Source organism: Marmota flaviventris, chromosome 1 (genome assembly GCF_047511675.1).
Source record: "Marmota flaviventris isolate mMarFla1 chromosome 1, mMarFla1.hap1, whole genome shotgun sequence".
NCBI lineage: Eukaryota > Metazoa > Chordata > Mammalia > Rodentia > Sciuridae > Marmota > Marmota flaviventris.
This window is the reverse complement of record NC_092498.1, coordinates 45,528,486-45,555,228: the sequence shown is the minus strand read 5'-3', so window position 1 is coordinate 45,555,228 and position 26,743 is coordinate 45,528,486. Positions and strand designations below refer to the sequence as shown.

General features: G+C 33.6%; 1 protein-coding gene across 8 annotated transcripts; it reads right to left on the bottom strand.

Moving 5' to 3' along the window:
• Positions 1–1,598: 1,598 nt before the first annotated feature.
• On the bottom strand, positions 1,599–25,008 carry Lsm8 (LSM8 homolog, U6 small nuclear RNA associated). Of its 8 annotated transcripts, none has more exons than XR_011707650.1 (7): positions 24,836–25,008; positions 23,698–23,738; positions 21,154–21,281; positions 17,904–19,367; positions 15,425–15,500; positions 10,499–10,621; positions 1,599–4,266 (listed from the first exon to the last, which is right to left on the bottom strand). XR_011707650.1 is itself a non-coding variant. In XM_027926372.3 (4 exons), the coding sequence occupies exons 1-4, from the start codon at positions 24,864–24,866 to the stop codon at positions 19,277–19,279; spliced, it is 291 nt and encodes a 96-aa protein (XP_027782173.1). In that variant the 5' UTR covers positions 24,867–25,008; the 3' UTR covers positions 17,270–19,276. The 8 variants fall into 8 exon arrangements, 1 of the variants encoding a protein (XP_027782173.1); XR_011707648.1 differs by lacking the exon at positions 15,425–15,500 and adding an exon at positions 13,970–14,065; XR_011707651.1 differs by lacking the exons at positions 10,499–10,621; positions 15,425–15,500 and adding an exon at positions 13,970–14,065.
• Positions 25,009–26,743: the final 1,735 nt, after the last annotated feature.

Here is a 26,743-nt window from a genome sequence, read left to right as displayed (position 1 = left end):
CTCTACTCTACTGATCTCCCTTCAATTTACTTGAGATCTCTCCCCATCTTTTTTTTTTCCTTTTTCCTTTCTAGCTTCCATATAAAACATATAACCTTGACCTTCTGAGTTTGCTTATTTCACTTAACATAGTTCACTCAAATTCCATCCATTTTCTTGCAGATGACATAATTTTATTTTAGCTTATGACTGAATAAAACTGCACTGTGTATATACATTACATTTTCTTTATCCATTCATCCATTGATGGACACCTAGGCTGGTTCCATAGTTTGGCTATTGTGAATTATGCAGCTATAAATATGGATACACATGTATCATATGGATAACTTTAATTCTTTAGGATAAATCCAAGAAGTGGAATAGCTGGGTGGCTCGTTCTATTCCTAGACTTTTGAGGAATCTCCACACTGATTTCCATAGTAATCGTACTAATTTACAATCATATCAAAAAGTGTTAAAATTGTTCTTTTTTTTCCACATCCTTTCTAGTGTTTATTATTGTCAAATAAGTATCATTGTTTTCTCCTTAGTATTAACAATAGAATGGATTAATATTTGTGCCGGGTTCTTGTCCTTACATGAAATGCAAGACATAGAAACCAATCATGTCAGAAGTCAAGAATGAAGGTTCATCTCAACACCAACTCTGCATGAATGTATGAGTGGCTTTTGTAATTATTTATGTGGAATGAATTCTATGTTCCTTTATCCTTTTGGGGGTTATTCTGAGAAATAGCCTCATTTCAGAATAACAATTTTTACATTTTTTATCTCAACTATTAACTTAAGATTATATTCAATACCTTATTCCTGAGTCACCTTGTTTAATAGCCCTCTCAGGCTACTCTTGAAATGAAAAATTCTCTCCTGATGATGCAGGAGGAATGAAGGATGCAGAACCACTTGAACCAGATAAATTTTGCATTACATACTCAACTTCATGAAGAAGTGTATTTTAAAATATTTATCATGCTCACCAGCTTCTTATTACTGAAACCATTGTGTTCCATGTAAATTCACCAAAGAGAAACATAAATAATCCATAAAACATAGCTTGTATTTTCTTTTTAAGAAAACACATAAAAGCTAACAAAAAACTATTTAGAAAACAATGTAACCAAGAGATTTCTAAATCTGCATCTTCAGATATCCTAAAGTGCTGGTTCTTAGTTTGAAAACCCTGCATTTCATATGGATTCATGGAATCCTTAAAGTTTTTTTTTTAATATTTTTTAAAAATGTACTACAATTAGAACATTTATGTGAACTCCATTTGCTAACATGGGAAGTGCTTCCTTGATGTTTTCAACTTAATTTAGTTGCACTGATGATCTCATGCTGACCAGATGCTTTGCTTAGTAGACTGGGGAGGAGGACATGGGAGCCTATGGTATCTGTAATTACAAAATGTGGAGAAAGTAGCATTCCCTATGACTGTTTACGTTATGCAGTCTTAAAATACTGATGAAGTTAATAGATATAAAATGACAAAAGGGACCTTTAATGATGAAAGGGCCTTTAAATTTTCATTTCTACACTTTTTTTGGACTTAGCCAATTTTCTATTGCTATAACAAAATACACGAGGCTGGGTAATATGTTAAAAAAGAGAAGTTTATTTAGTTCAAAATTTTTGAGGCTGAACATCCAAGATCTGATAATTCATCTGTTTTCTTCTGGTGAGGGCATCATGATGGATAGCATCACAATGGCAGTAATGCATGCATAACAACACATGGTGGGATGTGTTGGAAGACAGACAAATTCAGAAGCCATATGCTTTTTTTTTTTTTTTTTTTTTTTTTTTTTATAGCAACCCACTCTTGTGGGAACCAACTGAGGTTCTATGAAAACTATATTAACCCTTTCCAAAGGTACACCCCCTTGACCTAGTTATCTTGCAGTAGGTCCCATCTTTTAAAGGTTCCATTGCCTTTGTTTTCAATGTTGCCACACTGGTACCAAACTTACAGCAGATGAACATTCAGGGGACATAATCAAGCCATATCTAAACCATACCAGCCTTCTTTCATGCATCTTAAAATTTAAGTCTGACAATTTGGTTAATATGTATTTCTTTTTTTGGTTTTGTGTTTCCTTTCTGCATTAAGACAGCATACTTTGAATCTAGTATTAAAATAAACTTATTCTATTCTTCATTTACATGTTTTATTCTTTGGGCTTCATGCTTCTATAAAGTACCATAATCACAATCTTTATGTAACCTTGAACTAGAGGTTTTCCCATAGTTCTTTGCTACTTGTGTTCCTCAATATCAAAGCCAGTTTACCTATTACATTTTCTATACAGTCTTTATTTGTCCAGGCAAAATGTGTTCAAATATGATTTGGTATATATCGATACTTGTAGATATCCATCTTTCCCACTAAGAATTATACATATGAACATATGGGAATTGCCCACCCTCATATCTATTTCTAAATAGTACACAATTTTCAGTCATGCACCTGCCATGTTGTTCCCCTAGTCATCATGTTTGAGGACTGACAATGAACTTAGTCCCAGGAAGAAGTGTGAACAATGTCAGCCACAGTTCAGCACTGCCCATGGGGGTCTCCTCGGTGGTAAAGACCTAGTAGCAAAATGGATCTGCCGATCCCTCCTTCCTTAAGGTGGAGAAAGTTTTGGTCAAACAAAAACTTCAAACAACCCAATGTCCTTTGGAATTCTATTGAAAATATAAAGCATCCTGATTCCCTGCACCAAGACCCTCTGCTCTGGGGAACCCACTTGTAACGAGGATTTCTTTTTCCTTTCAGAGAAGTGATTCCTGATCTGGGTGGCTGTCCCCCAGATTCTCCTCTACCCCCAGAAATTTAGATGTATTGGGCAGCCTTCCCATTTCTGACTCCATTTCATAAACTTTGAACTGAGGTCACCACAAAACCTTAGAGCACAATCTGAAAAAGGAAGGAATTAGAAATTAAGATTTGGAACACTAGAGGATGCACTTTTTACCTAAGTAGGGCCAAAGAAAAGATGATGGCTTTTCCCTTTGGAATAATTATTTCCCTTTTGAAAAAAAATTAAGAATCATTGAAGGAATATTTGTTGTGGACTTTTATGTAATTTTTCACCTTACTTAGTATTTTTTTGCATTCATATCATGCACAAACTGCTTTCTCACCACATTTAATTCTCAGAGCAGGTCTGGTAGTTAGAGAACCAAATATTTGCCTTTCTATTTGTGAGCAGGGAAACCCAGAATCCTATGTCTAGTTATGTGGATCCCAGTGCTTCAGCACACTACAAGCTAAGTTGTTTGATTAGGGGTTACACCAGTTGAAGTATAGAGTAAAATCAAATGAAAAGAAGTACCATTATCAGTTTCCTATAGTTAAAGATCTGACTAAGAAGAGGATTTTTATGAGCTTAGATTTTACCCTAAAATATTTCCATGTAAGAATATTTCATTCTTCTTAAAAGCTGAGTCATATTTCATTGGATACATACACATGTGCATGCATGCACACAAACACACACACACACACACACACACACACACACACACACCCCACATTTTCTTTATCTGTTCATCTACTGAAGGTCACCTAAGTTGGTTCCATAGTTTAGCTATTGTGAATTGAGCTGCTATAAACATTGACATGGCTGCATTACTGTAGTATGCTTATTTTAAGTCCTTTTGGTATAAATCAAGGAGTGGGATAAATGGGTCAAATGGTGGTTCCATTTCAAGTCCATTTCAAGTTTTCTGAGGAATCTCCATAGTGCTTTCCATTACTCAGCTTTAAAGAAGAATGAAATTAAGGCATTTGCCAGTAAATGGATGGAGTTGGAGAAGATCATGCTGAGTGAAATAAACCAATCCCCCAAAACCAAAGGCTAAATGTTTTTTTTTTTTTTTTCTAATACGTGGATGCTAATTCACAAAGCAGGGTCAGGGGGGCACTAGAGAAGAAAAGATTTAACTTAGATACGACAGAGGGAAGTGAAGGGAAGGGAGGGAAGAGGATGTGGGGATAAAAAGGGTAGTAGAATGAAACAGACATTATTATTTTATGTATAAATGAGACTGCATGGCCAATGTGATTCTACAACATGTACACTCAGAAAAATAAGAAATTATATCCCATCTATGTATGATATATAAAAGTGCATAAATGCATTCTACTGTCATGTATAACTAATGAAAACAAATTAATTTTTTTAAAGAATATTTCACTCATCACTGGAATGTCTAATGAAGCTCAGGGTGATCAGCATATAGATGGGTCCAGAGGTCCTGGAAAATAAGAAAAACTGCAATCAATATTTGAATGCCTGGCAGGGCTAAAGTTTTAAGACTTAAGTGGAACATTTGTAGCAGAGGAAAAACAAAACATGTAACTTTTATTTAGGACTAGCAGAAGAAAATGGAAATTAATTGAACATAGAACCTTGGGCAATCTGAACCTTGAAATCATCAGTGGCTGTTGATAGAGTATCCTCTGACATTTAATCATGCCAACATGGGGTGAAATTCAATATTCAATTGACTTTTTGTTTAATATTCCATTAGGATATATATGCAATTGACAATCTAGAAATCCGTTTTCTGGCTTAATGCTAAAAATTGTATGTTTTTCCTGCTTCTAAAACTAAGTAAGTCTCCACAGTGTTCTGTTTGTTCTTCAGAAGAACCAGTTGGTAGCAGTCATAGTGTAGCATTTAGTAGTTCCTCTCATCCATTAGCAGAGAGTGACAACATGTTTCAAAGAAAAAATAGAATAATAGTAGCTACAGACAGACCTTTTTTTGTTTGTACTATTGTATATGTAGGTCATCTTAAAAAATCAAGTCTTCTCATGTAACTCTAGACTGGAGGTAGCTGTAGTTTAGCAAGATCACTAACCTGTATCAGAAACCAGGATTCATATCTATCTTTCCACTAGGGCAAGTCATTTAGATTTTGTAATTTTCAGTTTCCTTAGCTTACCTCTAACATTCCTCAAATCTAAAAGCTATTATGATTATTTTAATGTTTTACATTCATCAAACACACTTGGCAGTTACTTTCCTTTATTTGTTGTTATCAAAGTGATAGAACTTCTGTCAGTCGTACAGCTTTGCATGGTATGTTTTTTGTTTTGTTTTGGTTTTTTTGATTGTAGAGCTTTTATTATCTCATTCTGCTTGGTTCAAAATCTGGGAGGATATTTTGAAAAGTATAAGTAAAAATGTATATTTTTCCTGTTGCCTTAGGTCCATATGGCTTGGCCTAGCAAAGAGACATGCATCTGGAACAGGGATTAAGGAAGAAGACTTATTCTGCATGGTTACAGAAGGCAGAACAAGGATTAACATTTGGAATACATGGAGAAGTAGTGTAAGCTTAATATAAGATGTATTTTTATTTATGAATATTTCTAGCAATAGAAGTATTAAAAGTAAGAAGTAATGTTATAAATTGGTGTTCTCTCTAGCATTAGAGAACAGCCCAAATTAGGCTTAATGACTAACAACCAGAGATTTATAAGGAATCCTATTTCGGTGTAGGAGTTGGATTTGATTGCTTCTGATATGCTCGCTTTTATATTAACATTACCACAGTCATCCCTGTTGTCCTCCCATCTCCATTTTTCCGCTCTTTCTACTAACATTCCATTTTTACAAGAGTGATAAAGTATCACCATGAAAAGAAAAATAAAATCTGTCACTTCCTCAGCCTTTCTCACAGTTAAGCATGGCCATATGATGGAGTTCTGGCCAATGCCATTCAAGATGTGTTATTGCCAGGACAATCTGCTGGCTGTAGTTATAATAGCATTTGCTTCACCTCTCTCTCTTTCTCTGTCTCTCCCCCCTCCTTTTTTCTTTTCTTTTTTTTTTTTTCCTTTTCTTTCTTTTTTTGTTTGTTTTTTGAAACAGTCTTACTATGTTATCTAGATTATATTGAACTCCTGTTTCAAGAGATTCTCCCAACTAAAGGAGAGTACAGGCCTATAGGCCCATAGGCACCACACCTGGCATATATTCTTTTTAATTAGAAAGAAAATATAAGGCGTGAGGTACCACAGAAAAATTATTAGGATAAAAAAATGGCAAAGTAGAAAATAAGGGCCTGGGTACTTGAATAATAATCTTCAAGTAGCTGCACCAGGCTTGATTTGTCTTCCCCAGGATGCTTTGTTCTTCTAAAATGAATGAATTACCAAGTACAGTTCTAACTGATACACTTATTAATTATACTCATAACTTCCTCTTATATAATACTTTATGGTTTCTAAATACGTTGTGATTTAGACATGATGTTTCCCCCAAACGTTCATATGTGAGACAAGTATGTTAGAGATGATTAGATTATGCACATTTAAACTAACAGTGGATTAATACACTGATATGAATTAACTGGGTGGTAACTGTGGAAAGGTAGAGTGTAGCTAGAGAGTGAAGTTACTGGGGACTTGCTTTTGGGGTTTGTTTTGTCCTTGGTGAGTAGAGTTTGCTCTGCTTCCTGGGTGGTATGTTCCCCGAGCTGGTTCCTTCCACCATGCCCTTCTGCCATGAAGTTCTGTCTTACTTTGGGTTCAGAGCTATGGAGTCAGCTGACCATGGACTGAACCTCTGAAATTGTGTAACAAAATAAATTATTCCTCCTCTACATTTTTCTTCTTGGTCTTTTGCTCACAACAACAACAACAAAATAAATCGTACTAAAACAACATACATTTGGCTTCTTTCTTTTTTTTAATTAATTTTTTATTTGTTTAAATTTGTTATATATGACAGTAGAATGCACTTATATACTTTGATATATCATACAAAAGGGATATAATTTCTCATTTTTCTGAGTATACATATTGTAGAATAACATTGGTCATATAGTCACATACTTACATAAAGTAATAATATCTGTTTCATTCTACTATCTTTCTTATTCCCACATCCCCTGCCTTCCCCTCTTTCACTTCCCTCTACCTAATCTAAGGAAATCCTATTCTTTTTTTTTTTTTTGCCTTTATACATGTACATCTTTTTTGCATTACAATTCTTAATACACATATATACCACATTTTTTGTAACCCTGTTTATATATAAAGTATGTTGACACCCAATTCAAGTCTTCATATATGTACTTTGTATAATGATATCCATCACATTCCACCATCCTTGCTACTCCCCTGCCCTCCTCCTTTCCCTCCCACCCCTCTTCCCTATCTAGAATTCATCTATTCCTCCCATGCTCTCCCTCCCTATCTCACTATGAGTCAACCTCGTTATATCAGAGAAAACATTCTGCATTTGTTTTTTGGGGATTGGCTGACATCACTTAGCATTATCTTCTCCAACAATATTTGGCTTCTTTCTGTGTGTTGTCTCATTTAACCTTACAACAACCCAGGGAGAAATCTGAACATTTGTGCAACTTATTACTGGTTAAAAATCTGAATATCCAGAAATTAAACTATTTGTACATTTAAGTAGCATAGCAAAAATTAAAATTCAATATCCTGTTTGGGAAATCAGCCAAAACTACATCTCTAAAGAGTTTCCTACCTTCCACATACCAAGTAACCACAGAAGCCAAATATTAAAAGGTAAGCAAGGAATTATTGAAAACCTGGATAAGAGACTGTTCTCTTATGAAGACATCAGGATTGAGTGAAATGAGTGATATTTAGAAGCTGTCTTAGAACTTTAGATTGTGCAGAGAAGAGTGAGGAGAAGGGTGGGGCTATGGGAATAGGAGGACAGTAGAATGAGATAGAGGTTATTACCCTATATACATACATGGTTACACTACTGGTGTCACTCTGCACCATGTACAGCCAAAGGAATGAGAAAGTGTGCTCCATTTGTGTACAGTGTATCAAAATGCATTCTACTGTCATGTATAACTAATTAGAACAAATTTAAAAATTAAAAAAAAATAGAAACTGTCTTGGACATGCCAGAGTAGGAGTACATATGCCTTTTTTCTCTCGTTCTCTTCCATACCCCAGGAAAATCCACAGAAGTTTGTAGAAGTACTATGTAGTGTGTGTTCAATTCACAGCCTTATACATGAAGAAATACATTGACTACTTCATGAAATACTTCCACCAGCGAACTTCACTTGTTTAATGAAACAAGCCCATTAGGAGGCCATAGAATAACTACCACATTGGAAGTGCCATGGCCATAAGAGGCTGATTATCTATCATCCCACAATAATGACAGGGCTGAAAATACTGAAGAGCCCTTAAAAAGTTTTACTGACAGCTGTACTTAAACCCTTCCTGCACTGTGAGCTTGGGGAATTTCAACATTGCCTTCAGAATCAAAAAACCTAAGAAAAAAAGTCATAAGGGACAAAAACATCCTTAACTGCAGAATAAGGATCCAGAAAGTTCTTATTTTTCTTAAAGAAATTTGTCACCAGGAGATTTAATCTATATAAAGGTGTTCTGAAGAAAAAGGCAGATATATCCATTGCCCTGGGAAGAACCTTTCAGATTTGCTGATTCCTCATAATGCTTCCACGGGAAAAGAAAAAACAACTGGATTCATGCCTTGTATGGGAACCTGGTGTCTCAAGACTGGTATTTGATTTCCACAAAGAACTTGAAACATTAGTTTGCCTGGATTATCTGAGGATGGTAATGTACTCAAAAGGAGGTACTCTAAAGGGTTTACTTTCATGCAAATAAATTGCTCTCATAGTCATGTTATTTAGTTACTTAATTTATCTTACTGTAATAATGATAGCTGCTTTGCTTTATATGGACCAATGTCTGTATCAACAGTTACAGATTGCTCAAAGGAAAAAATGCACATGGAAATAGCAATATTTAGAAAATTGTAATGTTATTATGAATTAGTAACAAAAGAATTCTAATTGTAAAATGATGAAATTTTCTTTCCGAAAAGAAAGAAACCTCTTTGCCTTTAGGATATTGATGAAAACATAACAGACCTAATTACAGGCTTGAACTTTTGATTTTATAATGCAAAGTGTTGACCTGGCCCTTAGAAGAATCACATTCCTCTGAAATTAACTCTCAGGAGGAGTATAAGATTTTACCTCAAGGTACATGCTTGTGTTCTCTCTTGCTCTATCTTCATAGTCCAGCCTCCCGGATTTGAATCTAATTATGTAACCTACTCATTAAAAGTCACTATGTTTCAGTTAATATGCACATTGTGAAACCTACCCTAAATAAATGTCAGATCTCTTCATAGGGACTGTGAGACAAGCAAAGGAACTACCAACAAGTGTGTTTCAATACAACTGCAGAATCCCTAATGCACTGATGAGGCAGTCAGGATTTTTAAGCTATCCTGAATTACTGTTTCCCTCATGCTTTCGGAGTCTGGTCTTGGTATTACAGGTCCATACGCAGAATATTACATGTGATCACTTAAAGTGATTAGGATCCAGAAAGCTTGATTTATGCCATATGGATTCACAAGGCATTCATTTATAAAATTTGTGTTAGAAAATAATTGTGAACTAAGGCCAAATCCTTAATTAAACGTAGGGAAATTCAATACATAAAATAAACATTTGAAGGTTGCCTAATGGAAATAGAAACATACAAAAGATGCCTTTAAAGTGAAAACACTTGTTATTATTAATTATTATACATGAGATGCTCAATAATTAATTTTTTATGTTTCATGAGTAGAATTTTAAGAACAGTTTGATTCTATAGCTCTAGGGCAAACATAAACTTGCATTTTTATTTCTAAAATAAAAAGGTATAAGTATTGAAGATTATGAAGTTTTAAAAGTTTAACTATCATATAAGCACATTCCTAAATTAATAAATGTATTTCATTGAGTTTTGTATAAAATATATATTAATATTTAGTTTAAAATAAATCTATTATTGAGACTCTTGGTTGCATATTAACAGAATATATCACAAAGTATATTATGCAAAGGAAACTTTATGTTCCATATAACTGAAAGTCTTAGAAGTCAGATCATGGATGGATTCAGTAGCTCTTATGATATTATCAAGCCCAGATATCTCCTCTTTGTCCAGCTTTCATTAGTTGGCATTACTCAGATAACTCCCTCTACATGTTACTTGGCAGCTTCAGGCTTGTACATGCCTAGTTAGATTCTCTCCTCTTCTGGAATATAAAGGAAATTCAGCTAGGTGATTGTTACCTTTCTTTCAGCTCAAAATTCTATGATGTATAAGTAACTCACAATAACTACTGAGTATATAAAATATCTCCTGATTTAAAGAGTGATTGTTCAAAATTGAGTATATATATATATATATATATATATATATATATATATATATATATATATAAAGTTCATTAAAGGCTTATTTCTGTGGTTATTTTAAACTTACCCTTTTCATTTTAGTAACTCATCTCTTTCAGTGATACAAGTAAATACACTATCTAGCCCAAGTGTCACAAATTCCAAGTCAATTGATACCAAATTATTGAGATTTTAATGTAATTTAGATACTAATACTAGTATACATGTGAAAAATGCAGAGTGTTAAAAGAAGGCTTTACTTATCAATTACCAAGCAAAATTCCAGGCTTGAAATTTTCCTTCTTATTAGAAAATGGGACAGGAGAAAAATCCACATTAGCAATTGCAGAACTCAATTTCTTCCATTAAAATGTTGGTTGTTTGGGAAAAGATTCTGTTACAGAAGAAAAAAGGTGTAAAATTCAAGCACTTGAGGAATAAATGACTGGAAAGAACATTAAATTTGACTTCTAAGCAATGAAAAAATCTAATATAATATAATGAATAAATATAATACAATGTGGCAGTTTATCTTTGTTATATAAAAACTCATTCATGATTTGAAAATTAAATTATCCTGAGATTGTTAGTTATGATCTCTTAAATAGTGTAAACATAAATGAAAATATTAACATCATTTCAACTTGACAGGGACCAGTACTTTATAATTTGGGTAAAGTTCCAACTTCATGGTAATAATACTGGAGACCCTAAACATGTCATATGAATATTTCTGGAAAGCTAAAATTAAAGCTTTTTCAAAGATGCTATTTGGGCTGAGGAGCCAGTTAGAGCTGCAGCAAATTCTGCCTCTAGAGAGCTCCATAGCAGCCACTTAGAATTCAGTTCATGGCTCGTGATTCTATTATTACATCCAATAGCTGTACAAAGTGAATATAATGTGCTCCTGGACATTTAATCCCCCATGGCAATTGCACTTCTTTTTTTTTTACACTGATTCAACATGATTTTTAGATTATTTATTTTGGCAGTAAGAAAGACATGTAGCTTGAAAGGCATTAAGATGCATAGACTCACTTAAAGCTATTGATTCAATTTTCATTACTTATCTGTTGGCAGTTAGGGAAGGCATTTCCAGATCATTGCTTTGGGTATGACAGGTCTTTAGTTCTCTAATCTGTAATTTGGATACTGCTGTCAGACTGAAATATTTTTGTCTTTCACCACGTGCCCTAAACTATAAGCATATATGCCTATACTGATAATAATACATTCATTATCACTGTTAAAATTGCTATATGAACCTGCTCACCAATCACTGCAGCCTATGGTAGATCTTAAAGCCCTAAATATCTCCCTAAGTTCTCAGATCTTAGCACAGTGTTGGCATTTGGTGCTTCTCATTACTGAACAAATTATTGCAGGCTAATAGTGGTTTTCCTTCTTTTGCAATCTTAGAACAGAGAATCACCATTCCAAAATATTATAATTTCCTTTTTTAAGCTTATATGCATATTTTTGAAACCCTATATTTCCAGCCTGTGTCACATCTGAAAATCTGACATAAAATCTGTCAAATGGCCAGGTAATTACTGCAGTAGTCTCCTCACTTAAAATCATTTTCTCATTCAGGCTAATAGTTCTGTTCAATGCCACTGAATCCATGTTCCTTTAACACAACTTGCATTTTTAATCTCCCTACTTTGTTACTCTGTGAATGAAGCATAAACTTCGTCCTAATATTTAAGGTAATCTTTTCCCTTGTTTCAAAAATTTCAGTGAAAAATTTAGTGAGATGGGGGTCTTCAAAACCATCTAGAAGTTAAAGATTCACCAGAATTCACAGGGCTCAGAAATGCTGCCGTACTCGTGATTACCATGTATTGAAGCAAAAGGGTACAGATGAAAATCAGCAAAGGGAAAAGGTACATAGGATGAAATCAAGGAGAAACCAAGCACAAGCACCAGTTGTTGACTTTAGTGGGGCTACAGACAGCAACTAATTCTCCTAGTAAAAGTATTTGACAACACATGCAAAGTATTGCTTCCCTAGAGGTGCTCACTTGAGCCTTCCTGTTCTCCTGGGTTTTTATCTGGTTGAGTAACATGCATGTGCAGCTCCCACAGGACTTCTGAATCTCTAGTCTCCCAGAGACTAAAATGATACCACATGGCCCAGGGCTTAGGCATACAAAAGCACTCTTATCAGACTGGACATTCCAATTGCTCAGTCTGCCTCTAAGGAGCTAGTCAAGGACAAGTCTTTTTTGGACCATACAGGATCTGAGCCTTTACTGTACAGGTAGGTCAGTTTCCTTTTTATTACTCAGCCATGTTCTTGCTCATTCCTGCCTTTATGTTCAACAATTTGAAAAGTTTTCCTAACCATCTATGAAAATCCTTACTATCCTTAAGGGCCCAGCACAAGTCCATTCCTTTTCATGAAGACACCTTCATGTTCTTCCACATCTCCACACATAGAAGCACTTGCATCCCTGCCATGCATTGGACACTTTTATATATCACCTTCAAATCCTACTTTACTGATACAGCTGTCATGTAGTAAATACAAAGGAAATGAAGTATTACTGGTGAATTGCTTCTGTTTATTCTTTAATTTAGAATTTCATTGGCACTAAATTATCCTCCAATTTTCCTAGGATATTGTGTTTTAATGTACAAAATGAAACAAAGAAGTTTTTTTCCAGACTTCTAACATATTATCATTTCCCATTTATCTTTTCTCAATAAAGCAATCTAATATTTTCATTGTTCTAACTAACCACTTTGACTCTAGGTGTTTTTCTCTGTACTTTTTTTCCCCTTTTTTAAATATAATGATCAATATGTCACATGACCTTTGGTCAAGGGAAAGAGACTTTCAATTCCAATAAATTTCTACTTATTCAGAATTTTCCTAGGGTTCCCCCTCCTCCATCAAAGAACTTGACCAGGAAATACTCTTAATTAAAATTCTGAGTATTTTTCCTAGGTCACAATAAATAATGTGGAGTCCATTGTTCAACATTAGGATAAATGTTGGCTATTATTAATTTTGACAAATTACTGTGAGTAAAATGAATAATTTAAAAATTTTTAACTCTAATTGTAACCTCTATCAGGTCATTTACTTTAAAGTGTTATATAAGCCCTAAGGCAGCATTCTCTGGCAACTTGTATCATTTCAGGAGTTTTCTTCTTTGTAGAGAGCAATATATTATAATCTATAATTTTCTTGATCTGAGAAAAATTAAGTAAAATATATCTATCTTGTGCATATTTCCAGATAAACACATTATCTCCTTTCCTGTTCCCCACCCCAAAACACACACACACACACACACACACACACACACACACACACTTATTAATACATGAGAATGTTATCTCCTCAAAGATGTCTAATTCTTCCGCACCCCATTCCTGATTATTGTTTTTCAATATATTTCAAATGTAATAAAAACTTTATAATTTTTGATTATATAGTATTTGTAACACCAGTATATGTGGGGGAAAAACAATAAAAATAATTACAGTATAATGAAGCAGAGCATTACCCTAAGAATAGGGAAGAAATCCCATCATGCAGTTAAAAGAACAATGGAATATACCTAATGGAATGGGATTTCAATGGCATTGTAAGAATACTTGATCTGTGTTACTAGCAAGTAATACTCTATAAAATACAAGAATTTTTAAAATGTACAAAAAAAGAAGGGATGGAATATACAAAAAAAAAAAAAAAAAAATACTACAAAAAGCCAGGTGCAGTGGCACATACCTGTAATCCCAGTGGCTCCAGAGGATAAGGCAGAAGGATTACAAGTTCAAAACCAGCTTCAGCCATTTAGGGAAGTCCTAAGCAATTTAGCAAGACCTGTCTCAAAATGAAAAATAAAAAGAGCTGGGGACTGGCTCAGTGGTTAAGCACCACTGGGTTCAATCTCCTGTACCAAAAAATAAGCAAGCAAACAAAAAACCCTACAAAAATTTTAACACCAACATTGGGTTTTTAAAGTTCTTAAGGCTAAAACCTCTCTTCCTATTTAAACTTTGTCTTGAAAAACAGTTCTCAACTCCTCCATCCCCTAAGTGATGCCAAAAGGCAGCAGATGGTATCCTGTTAACTAATTGTAGAAAACTCAGTTGAAATTCTATTTTACTTTTTATCCTTAGAGTTATGCAATTTACACAGACCTAGCAATCTTAAATAATAATTAAAAATGATGATATGAATTGAAATGATTGATATGAATTGTACCCACTTTAAAAAAGACCACTTGTAGTTGCTTTATGGTTCAGGTGTCAGATAAAGCTTCACAAATACAATATTTTTTTTAAATTTTGTTCACTAGTACATACACAATGTCAAGCACAATACCCAGCATATATTAATGACTTGACAAATGTCCCTCACAAAAATTCCAAAAATCTATTTTTGAAGTTGAACACATGATCACTAGGAGGCAGTATCAATTCACAAAGACCGTCCAAGCTTTGTAATTACTAAGTTCTTACTATACAGAATAAGGAAAATCACATCAAAGCATTTGATTAGGGCTGGGATATAGCTCAGAGGTACAGTATTTGCCTAGTATGTCAATGCCCTGAGGTTCAATTCAATCCCTAGGATTGCAAACCAAAAAAAAAAAAAGAAGCATCTGACCAAATTTTACACAAATAATAATCCCTATAAACAAGATGGTATTTAAAAACTAGATATTTTGCAATTAAATGCATTTGTTGCTGCTTGAATGAGAGCACTATGCTGTTTAATGGATCAGTATCAAGACAGATAGATGGCTTTGACATAAGTTTTTTCAGTTACATGTAAACTGAAAGCAATTTAACCAATTTGCTCATGACTTAAAAACTGAGACTAATAGCCCAAATTAAAAAAAAAAACATTAAAATGATTAGAAATAAATCTATGAAATGAGGTAGTGAGTATAGAAGTTCAGAATGAATAGATTCTTTTCTATAGTAAAAATCTTCAGAATGTTCAAATTCCTGGTCAAAGATGTGCCTGCTCTAGGAGCACATTTAATTCTCTAGCATATTTGTTAAAATAGCGTTAAGTTTTCATTTAATTTTTTTTTTAGTTGTAGATGGACCTTTTTTAAAAAAGTTGTTTATTTTTTTATGTGGTTCAAACCCAGTGCCTCACACATGCTAAGCAAGTGTTCTACCACTGAGCCACAACCCTGGCCCAAAATAGTGTTAAATTTATACATACTTTTCACATAACCAAAGTTCTTCATGATTTATATACTCAAGTTTCTTGTAGAGGATATGGTTACCAGTGAGACAGACTGAAAAATGAAAGTGACAAGACCCAAATTTGAAACCTATCCACATTGACTTTCGAATACTATGAATAAAAGCTGTTGACTGTTAGGTTCTAGAAATCATACAAAGTGTTTTAAATGCAGTCTAGTTTTGTCACAGCCCAGAAAGATAGGTGTGATTCTGTCTTAAGGATTCTATGGGGTAGAGACACATCAGCATACACACATGCTACCTAGGTCTTTTAATAACTCTACCATGCTTTCTTTTGCTATTAGCAACTATTCCTTTTTGTCCTAGTACAGATCTATTGAACCACAATCAGAAAATAGGGCCCAAGAATAAAGCATTTCAGTGAAAATGGCCCACAGGACAGCTCTGGGAATTGTCTTAGACCTAAGTATCTCTCTGTGGGACTTCTGATGCCCCACCATGAGATCATACTTTCTGTATTAAGTACAAAAACCAGGTTGAATTAAGATTCCCATTACTCACTAGTGCTATCTCTTGTAAGGCATTTAACTCTGCTAAGTTTCAATTACCCAACGTGTAGAATGATCACTGTTGTAAGCACTTAGCATCATGTTTGACACATGATATGCATTGAGTGGGAGGAAAAAAAAAAAAAAAAGGTATCTACTAATTTTGAAGGTGAAGACCAAGAACAGACTATATTACTAGTTAAGAGTTGCTATATAACTCTGACTACTACACAAAGCAGGTTCACATGTCTTTATGAAGACAGAGTTTATTACTTCTTATTCACATGGTAAATATTCCATTACTCATCTAAGACAAATAATATAGTTATCTTATGTTTGCTTTAAATACCACCTAAAAGTTGTTTTTTAGTCCTACTTTCATCTCATATTATTAGCTTAAAACTTCAGAATGGTTTTTATAAATGTTAAGTAGGACATTTCAGTAAAGCAGATAGTAATAAAAATTTAGTATCTCTTGTTCTGGGATCAAGATTTGTAATATTTAAGCCAAAATTGTCAGTATAAAGCCATTTAAGTTATCAAAGTGCTCCAACCTAAAAGCAAAGTTATTATTATATATTTTGCAATGCTGGGGATTAAATCCAGGGCCTCATACATGGAAGGCAAGCACTCTACCTGCAGGCTACAGGACTGGGAATCCAGTCCAAGCAATGTTAAACTTTTAATTTTTCCTTTTCAGGAAAAAAAAAGTTGTTTAATTGCCCCTTTCAAATAACTTTAAAGAAAATATCTTGCAAAGAAATACTTGTAATTCCTTCTTAAGTTGGTTTTAGATTGTGCCTTGTGCCTGTGTCAAGTCACAGAGGTTAATTACAGGTTAAACTTGAGTCTCAATAAGAAACTAATAACAGAATTTAAGTTTCATTAAATATAAAAAAAAAAAATGATATTGCATATAGATCACATTACCACATATGGATGTTGTTCCCTTACAATTTTCATGCAAAAAGAAATCCAAGAGGATATATCACATTAGAAACCCATCAACAGGAGGGTGATGACTATGGTTTGTGTTTTTGTATTTACATGTTATTCGTGTTGCTACAACAAGTATTTTGGGAGATCTGACTCTGGATTTCATTTGTACTATCAGAATGAATTTTTTTTCTTACAAAATGAATGTTCTGTAGTTTTAATTATTGGAATTAGTTCCACTGAAACAGAATATCTATTTCATAGTCCCTAACTAAACTTATTTGCTTTGCCCACTTTGCATCACTTTCATTTTATTACTAAATAGATTATAAAACCTATGTGAGATTATCATTGTGTGAAAAAATACCCAAGAAAAATGCTTATAAAAGGTAAAAAGATTTATTTTGGGTCATGGTTTGAGAGAATTCAGCCCAGGTTCAGCTGGATGCGTTGTTTCTGGACCTATAGTAAGGCAAAACAAGGCAGGGAGCAGGTGGTAGAGCAGACTTGATAACCTCACAGCAGCTGGGAAATAGCGTGCAAGTGGACAAGGACAAAATTCTTGAGAATTCCCCCAGTGACTTTCCTCCTCTGAAGCTCCACTACCTCTCAATAATGCCATCACATTATGAATCCATCAATGCATTCATCCACTGATGAGGTTTGAACCATCATGATCCAGTCACTTTCCCAAACCTAAGAACACTGTTGCATGGAGACCAGGACCAAGTCTTCAATTCAGGAGCTTTGGGAGACATATCAGATCCAAACTTTAACAACCTTATACCACTACAAAGGCCAAATATTTAGGAATAGCCAATACTAGTTAATCTCGTATCTTCCCAGATGTCTTACCCTCCTGAACATCAACTAAGTTATTCTAGGGTGATGGTGATTGCTGACCAATGAAAAAACAATCCCAAATTTTTTTCTTATAAGGTTTGTTCCTGTATAACTCAAACTATCATGTCTTAAATTTTAAGTATTTTAAAAAATGTGACTGAAACTCACCTCTAAATTCTTTGAACGGATCCATTCCAAAAGCCCTTTACAGAATTTATACAAACTGGCCACTATTTCTTCTTACTCTTCTTATAGTTTAAGCCAAACTGTGGCCTTCAAGCAATATCCAGCCTGGTGCCTGTTTTTGTACAGGAAGTTTTATTGGAACACAGCCAGGACTACTCATTTATACATTATCTACGGCTGCTTTTGTGTTACAACAGCACAGCTGAGTAACTGTGACAGAGACCAAATGGCCTTCAAAGTCTAAAATATTTACTATCTAGATTTTTACAGAAAATGTTTGCCAACCCCTATTTTAAGCACTTCCACATTGGGGAGAAAAAACAAACTAAAAATGAAATTTATAATTCCCATCACAAAGAAACACTTTGGTCTACACATGAATTAATAAGAATTTCTGTTGGCTAGCCTGGATTATCTAAACACTACTTAGATTGTTTCTTCATATTCTTTCAAAAAACAAGTTTATTTCTGAGATCAGGTTTAGAGAAGTAGGAAAGTTGTTGGCAATAGCAAGCATTGCTCCAAATTAGACTAAAGGTTTACATACCCACATTTAACAACAGTAAAATTTTCAATATTAGAAATCTTAAAATTCTTAAAAATTAAAAGCTACAATGGAATTTATATTTTCAAATAAAACAGTTTATAAAATTCATTATTAATGTATTCATATTACTTTCAGATCTAATGCATTGGGTGGGCCATCCAAGGATTTTACCAACAATCTTTTTAATCAGTCCTATCTTTCCTGGTCATCTTTAATATTCAGTTCTAATTTTTGGCCCAATTTATTAAATTTTTATTAGTACTTTTTCTTTGCTCGATTAAAGACATTTTAACCACATCTCTGAGTGCTAGGGAGCAACTTTTTAAAGTACTGGTAAACCACCACTAGTTCAGTGGGATAAATGCCAATGGCTTGAATACCTGTAGAAGACAAAATATACTGTCTAGTGACTTTCTTTAAAAAAAAAAAAAAAAAAAATTATGAAAAAAAACACATATAGCTTGCACTACTGAGGTTATTTGTGTGCACAATTTATATAATGCAACATTTCTCTTTTCAATTAGTTTTTCATAAATATTAAAATATCAGAGTACTGATTTTTTTCTACGTTTTCAGAATCAATAGATTTCCACATCATTTAAGAGAAAAATAAAATCAAGCCACCACACTTATAATTTAGGCAAAATATTTTTTCAATAAAAATGTAGAAATATTTTAATTTACATATTACACTGAATCAATATGAAGTCAAAATTCACAATTACATGTTCCTAAAAATTCCAAACATCTTCCTCAGAATAACTGGTTTCTGTACAAGATTTAGATGTCCAATATACGTAGTTTTTCCTCAGTGTGCTACAGAATTTAGAGGTTCTGCTCGTATATTCCCCAAGTCAAGCGCAGAATCTGTCTCTTCATCAATTTCTCCAATGACAGCACTATAATTATTTATGGAGGGGAAATAAAAATCAGAGTTGAAATAAACACATTTCTTAAATATATTCATGTGTATTTCTGAAATTTATTAATCAAATCAAAGCACTTGGCATCATTCTTCCAACACATATAAAACTGAACTACTTAAGATAGAAAGTAAACAATATTTTCATGAGTTAGTGAACTGCACATTTAAGTGTCAAAATGAAGGTAACATTATTACAGGAAGCAATATTAAAAGAATACTGATAAATGTTAAAAAATCAGCTGTTTGGAGAAAAAGTGAGAGGCTGATTTATAGCATTTACTAATATTCTTCATGCAAATACTCCCACCATGGCCAATTTCAAGCTACTACAGACATCAATCAATTAGTTTGCAAAATTCTTGAAAATATAACAATCTGTTTCATGAATCAGACCAAACTGGCTCTAGCACACCAATAGGTCTAGGCCAAAGATTTAAATTTTTTTATTACAGTAAGAGTAACTTTATTCAGAACAATTATTACACATATCCCAATATAAACAATCATTGTTGTTGTAGTCAGGGGATCTGGGTCCAATCTGGTTTGCCTCTTTCTTTACAACTTATTTGTAATTTCACCTAAAAATCATCTCTATATAGAATATTTTATAAATCCCCAATTTGTTTAAAGATCAAGTTATCTATCTAAAGGTGATATTAAGATTTAAAAAAATATTACTTCATCTTCTATATTTTGCATATCCCCCAAATAACCTAAAATTGCATACTGCCTTCCAATCATACTTTGATGTATAAAGAAGTAAAAAATTACCTTATGATGACTTTCTTAAAAATCAGGGCAAAAAACAGTTTTCATGACTCTTCAATGAATTTTCCAAAAATATTAAAAAACTTGCTAGAAAATTTTATTTAACATTTTTTCTAGCCTCTAATACTAGCCACATGTGACTATTAAAAATGACAATTAAGTAATATTTAAAATTTAATTCTTCAGTTAGGTCAGCGCTTTTCAAATGTTTAAGAGCCCCATATAGCTAATAGCTAACATTTCAGAAAACACCAATATGCAAATTTCCAATCATCTGAAAAAAAATCATTCTGGTCAGCACTGTTCTACATAGTTCTGGATTTTCCTTAAACTGCTACTTCTAAAATAATCTTAATCTGGATTATTAGTGTGTCCCAAGTTAACTCAGACCACATAAACATGGGATGTCTTCAGTGTGTCAATTATACTTTAAAAATTAATGAACTATAAATAAGCATGAATTATTTAAAATTGTTCAAAAAGGAGATTTCAAAGACATTTTTAAACCCTAGGAGTGTATTTATGTTCCTCTGAAATTCAGAGTATTTGGAAAAACGCTTTAGAAAGCTTCTACTGAAGTATTTGGTGTAAGGAAGCACCCTTTCTAGACCCTATTCAGGTCATTTAACTATTAGAAATTTGGACAAATCTAAGTAGGTCAAGGTTTAATTTGTAAAAAGATCATTTAGGTTAGCTCCTGAAAAAAATCAACGTAAAATGCATAAATTTGCCTTATTTTAAACAAATATAAGAAAAGCCACATTTATAAAATGAATGCAACATTTTATGATCTACATATGAATGATATGGTATGATATTTGGGAAAAAAATCTCTATTCCATAAAGCAAGGAAGCATACCTATATTATAATTCTAACCTAACTTGAAAGGATATATTTTACAAAGGGGTAGGGATGCAGCCAAGTGGTATAGTGCTTGTCTAGCAATCATTACTACTGCCAAAAGAAAAAAAAGGAAACATATTTTACTTACACATTGTCACCTCTTACAATGTATAGTCCTAGTACTACTTGCTCTACTCCCTGTGAAGAGCTAAATACTCGTTCATGGCTTTCATCCAAAATCAAATTAATGGTTTGGTCAAAACCTTTCAGTGTTCCCTAAAAAGAAAACATACAAGAGAAATATTCCAGTTTACTGAATGTGCAAATTCAACCTTAAAACTACTGTAGTTATCTGTAAGTTGCCTATCTTAAATATAAGTTCATTATTTTCTTTGTAACCAACAGTATTCCAGGGCACAGAACTCACCTTTATGATAAAGAAAAAAAGGTTCACCACATATTTGACTAGTGTGCAGAGTTGAGAGTTACAAAAGATAGTATTACCAGAGTACTTCCTAATAAGTTTCATAGAGATCATGTAATCCAATAGTTAACACTCTAAAAACAAAAATTAAAACAAGGGAGATTTAAGGAAAGATCATGTATAAATAAGAGGTATAAACATGCATATCAACTATAGCAAATTAACAGTATCATTACAAGCTACACACTAGTGCAAGGTACTGTACTACATATGCTGCACACATTATCTCAACTAATTTCTACCCTTTGAGGTAAAACCATAATTATGCCCATTTCAAAAAAGAAAAACTGAGGCCCACAGAAGTATCTTTCAAGGTCTCCTGGAGAGTAAGTAGCAGACCCAGGTACCAAACCACAAAAGGCTAGCTCCAGAGTCACACCACTGAACCACTACTTATTATTATAAATAAATGAATACAAGCTATCATTTTTCTGAGACTGAAATTTATCCCATAAATACATACAAACTTCAAATGGTAGTTACAATACTTTATGAGTTCTTTCTAGCTGCCAGTATTCTGTGTGCCTCACATGTATTATTTAATTCTCTCAATAATACAATAAAGTAGATACAAATATAACTCTGATAATTAAACCAGAACTTGAAAGAAATAATCAGGAAAAATTTTATGGTTTTAAATAAGGAAGACATGGTCCTAGCCAAACACAGTGACTCAGATGCTATTCAAGTTTCTGAAGAATCATCAACTTATATTGATTTTGAATGGTTAACCTCTCAAGATCACTGTTAAATGTATCATGATTTGAAAATCAAAATACATAAAATCAGAAGGTAGTAAGGAAAAACTCAGAATCTAGAATTTGTAAGAGAAACAAAATTTGGAGTAATTGCTATACTAGTTAGCAAATGGTTGTTGTTATAACACCTATACATAACTTCCCAGCTTTATTTTACACAGAACTACTGTATCAAGTAACTATATGTCAAAGAAATACAGAACTATTGAAGTTTAGGATTAAAAATTATCTTTTTATATAGCTTTCCTTCCTCTATAAAATTAACTTTTCAATATACTATCTACTCTGCTAACAAGAATAAAAATTTAAATTAGGTTTTCTCAAAATAAAAAATTATTTGCAAATATCCATTAATAGCAATAGGCTTCTTAAAGCCTATCAATAGTGGCACATCATTAGGTGATTTCATTGTTAGGTAAAAATCATTAAGAGTGTCCTTATACAAAGACAGTTACATCACTATTGACATTAAAATATTTCAACTGTCCATATTTGGCAAAATAGAATGTGAGGTACCTAAAAAAATTCATGGCTGCTTCCTTAATTAAAGAGAAAGAAAGGCAATTAACCTGAGTTTTGGAAACAAACCCAACTTAAATCCTCATTTGGTTCTGTCACTTATAATGCTGTTTCTCTAGGATAAGGACTCACTCTCTGAGCTTGGCTCCTAACTTAGAATACAGGGATAATTCTTCACAAGGTGGTAGTGCAGACTATATAATAACAAAATGCCTGGCACATGCTATGCATTTAATAGTCCAGCACTTTGACTAACAGCAGTCACTAAGGATCTACTGAGAATTACAAGGATTATAAAGAAAGAAATAAAAGACTGTAGAATGAGTAAACAAGGAATTATAGTCATGCACTGCATAACAATATTTCAGTCCAGAATGGGCTAAAAATAACTACAATGGGACCATAAGATTATATCACCTAGTGATGTCATAGCTGTCTTTGTGTAAGCACTCTTATGATGTTTGTACAATGAAATCACCTAATGGATCCACATTATTAAGGAATATATATGTATGACTCTACATGCATATACTATCTAAATCATAAGTTTCCAAGAAAGATCCACAAAATTCAATATATATATATATATATATATATATATATATATATATATATATATTATGATTGCCTGTGAATACTAGAGCACTAAATGGGGAAGGAAATAAAAAATGGAAGAGGAAAATAAATAACTATAAGATACAGATCTGCAGATTAGAAGTTGTCTAAGGGCACAACCTATTATTCTATTTACTAGATGCCCTGTGCTATACAATGAATGTTTATTTGTAAAGAAAATATGGATCAGCAGCAAAGAGATAAAGAGCTGAATCAAAATTAAATTGCAACACAAGTATACTATGGTGCTTAAGCATCAGAGATCAAGTTTCCAATATGACCACAAAAAGCAGAGAATGAAATGTCAAGCACTTACCACAATCATTCTCCCATCAGAAGTAATAACAGCAACAGTTCCTGATAACTGAATCAAGGAAAACATTTTTTACAGAATGAAAACTTAGATTAGGTACAGGAATCGTTTGAATTACTAGAAAAAAAGATGAAGAATCTAAATCCACCTATTTAACACATTCACTATGTTCAATAAGTTCTTCCCTTGATAATTAATCAGAAAGCCCCTCTTCACCTTCCCTCAAAAGAGAACAAAAAAAAAAAAACCTTTTTATATGATCAGCATATACTGTCGCAGGTGGAATTAAATTTGGCACTTTTTTTTTTTTTAACTAGAAATGTTGACAATCAATGATTCTGAGTAACATATTTCCCCCTTAGGACTACTAATTCATTTTCAAAATGTTGCACGATTTCAGGTACATTAAGACACTTGTCTTCCAGGATCTGACTTGTGGAATTCAAAAGAAAAGAAGCTGTAATTAACTTCACAGGATATTAACCATACATCCATCAATAAAAACTTTCAGTATTTAACATGTCCCCAATTTGTACATGAGCACTTGTTATGTTTTTGTCCTAGGACTTTAAAACAGTAACATTTGCAAGACTACTTAAAAAAAAAAAAAAAAAACTTTACAAGTTTTTTTTTTTTAAGTTATTTCTTCTTCTTTTTTCTTTTTAAAGTTATTTAACCTTTTAGAATAGCAAGCATGTTTTTATTCTACCAACAAGTTGAGACTTCAAGTAGAATGGAGCAGAAATTCAATTTGTGGGACAACTTTGCTATCTTCAAACAAAGAGCAAAGCCTATGAATAAAAAAATACATAGACTTACAAAACATTACAAACATCACTAGGACAACTGTTCATCTTATTTCCAAACTTGAACATAAAAGAGTAAGAATGAATCATTATAGGGTTTTTATATAAACAAAAATTCTGAATGATTACACTAAAATTAAAAAATGCCTAGGGTCCAAAGGCTCGGCTAGCCAAGCCCCCAACCAGGGATTGGCGGGTCGGAATACTAAGCCCCTAACCCTCACCCAGACCGCTCGCGGATCCCTACCCCCTGCCTTCCTCGCAAGGGTCCCGCTCCAATCCCCACGGGAACCCCGCCGTGGCCCCGGAGCTTACTGCAGCGGGCTAGAGGATACGGTTGATGTAGTTCTCCAAGGCAGACGTCATGCTACTAGGCCCAGAGGTTCCAGGCAATGATGCGGAGCAGGCGACAAACAGAGCTAAAAGGGCCCGCCAGAACCAAGCCGCGGCTCGCGCCCACCGGCGGCAACAAATATCGCGAGATTTGCCTCACGACAGCAGCCGCCGAGTCGGAAATTGAAAGGAACCGGCCACCAAACAGGAAGCAAATCAGTGATGAGCTTGTGCGCGTGCGCAGTGTGTTTCCGCTACTTTTCCGGGCCGTGATCCGGAAGCCGAAAAGCTCGAAAGCCACCGACAAATGAAAGAAAGGAAGAGCCTTCTTGAAAATGGGGTAGGAGGCAGTTGGTGGAAAAAGGCTGGTAGAAGCTACTGGCGGAAAAAATGGAAAGAAAAGGCAGGCGGGAAGAATGAGGTGTTTTCGTTACGAATGAAGAGAGGTGTTCAGTTCTTATATAAAATATACGTGCAGGGAAGTGGAATCCCTGTTTTTTTCCACCACGGGTCGAGTATTAAACAGAAAAAAAGAAGTTTAATGCCCTAGGACATCTTGTGCATGTTTAAGTAAACGATGTACATCTCTGGAAAACCCAGCAATGAAAAGCATGTGTATTCTGTGTTCGACTCTAAAAGTACTCCAAAATGGAGGCATTGTTAACTTCTTTAAGAAACTAAATCCAAATAAGGTGTGTAAGATGACCATGTTTCTACCACACCATGAGGGCTACCTTTTTTTCAGGATGAAATTTAAAAAAATAAAATAAAAGGCTACTGCACTTCCGTGAAAGGATTGATTCAGCAAATGTGTAATAGTTAAGCACCAGACTGGGTTCTAGTCCTTGCTCTGCTGTTTGTCGTTTTTGTAGGAGGCATTTCACCTCTTAAGGACCTCAGTTTCCTGAGATCCTTCCACAGCTATCATTTGAGATTTCTACATGAGACCAGAAAACGTCACCGTTCCTCATCTTTTATTTATTTATTTTTTTAACTATGGTTTTCTAACTTCAAAGGGCTTAAAGTTTAGGAACGCTGGCAGAAAGGATTTCCCTTTTTCACAAAATATCTTTATGATTTTCGTTTTGTTTTTTTTTTTTTTTTTTTTTTTTTTTCCTTAACTGAAGAATTGTGGCTTTGAAATATCTTACAGTGGTGGTAGTTTTCCTCTGAAAATTGAGGCTTCTCTCTTCATTAGAGCTTACCCACAAAATATTATAACCCCAATAGTTAACATTTTACAGGCTTTTGAAGCTTTATATAATCAGGAATTAAGTGATGAGTGTCCCATGTTTTGTAGGGGACAGATAAAATTTCATACATGAGATTTGCAAAGGTTATGCATTGAATTAAAAGAAAACTGAAGTACCAATTAATGATAGAATTTTTTTAAATAACCGATGTGTCCAGGTAGATTTTCATCTCTTAGAATATGCTTATATTAGGAAAACTTTATTAAATAGTAACTTAAGAAGTAATTTCATCGTAAATACATTATAAGCCCATGAACCTTATGTAGTTTCCATAATATTAATATGCCAAATAAGTAGCAGATTTGTGGAGTTTATAGAGCATGCACAAAATCTCTTTGGTTTGAAATTTATTTTACATATGTCTTAAAACTTATTTTCTGTGGTCTCTAAGGATCACAAATGTGTAGAGTATGCATATGGATAAAGAAAAGTCCATTTATTAAGAAAAAAAGTTACATATTGTTGCAAACATTACATTTGTGATTTAATTTAATTAGTCTTGTAACCCTGGGAGTAGGTAAGAGAGTTTAACATCTTATAAAGGAAAGTTAAAGTTCCAAAGAGAAAAGAAAATTGATGTTTGTGTGTGTGTGTGTGTGTGTGTGTGTGTACGTGTTGTATACATGCACATCCAGACAATCTGACAACTCAAAATTT

Excerpts from the sequence above, each read along its gene's own strand:
- Lsm8 (XM_027926372.3), bottom strand. The coding sequence starts at position 24,866 with ATGACGTCTGCCTTGGAGAACTACATCAACC. Across the intron at positions 21,282-23,697 it reads CTGATGGGAGAATGATTGTG|GGAACACTGAAAGGTTTTGA; the intron begins GTAAGTGCTTGA and ends TTTTCTTTTTAG. Across the intron at positions 19,368-21,153 it reads ATTGTAAGAGGTGACAATGT|TGCTGTCATTGGAGAAATTG; the intron begins GTAAGTAAAATA and ends AAATAATTATAG.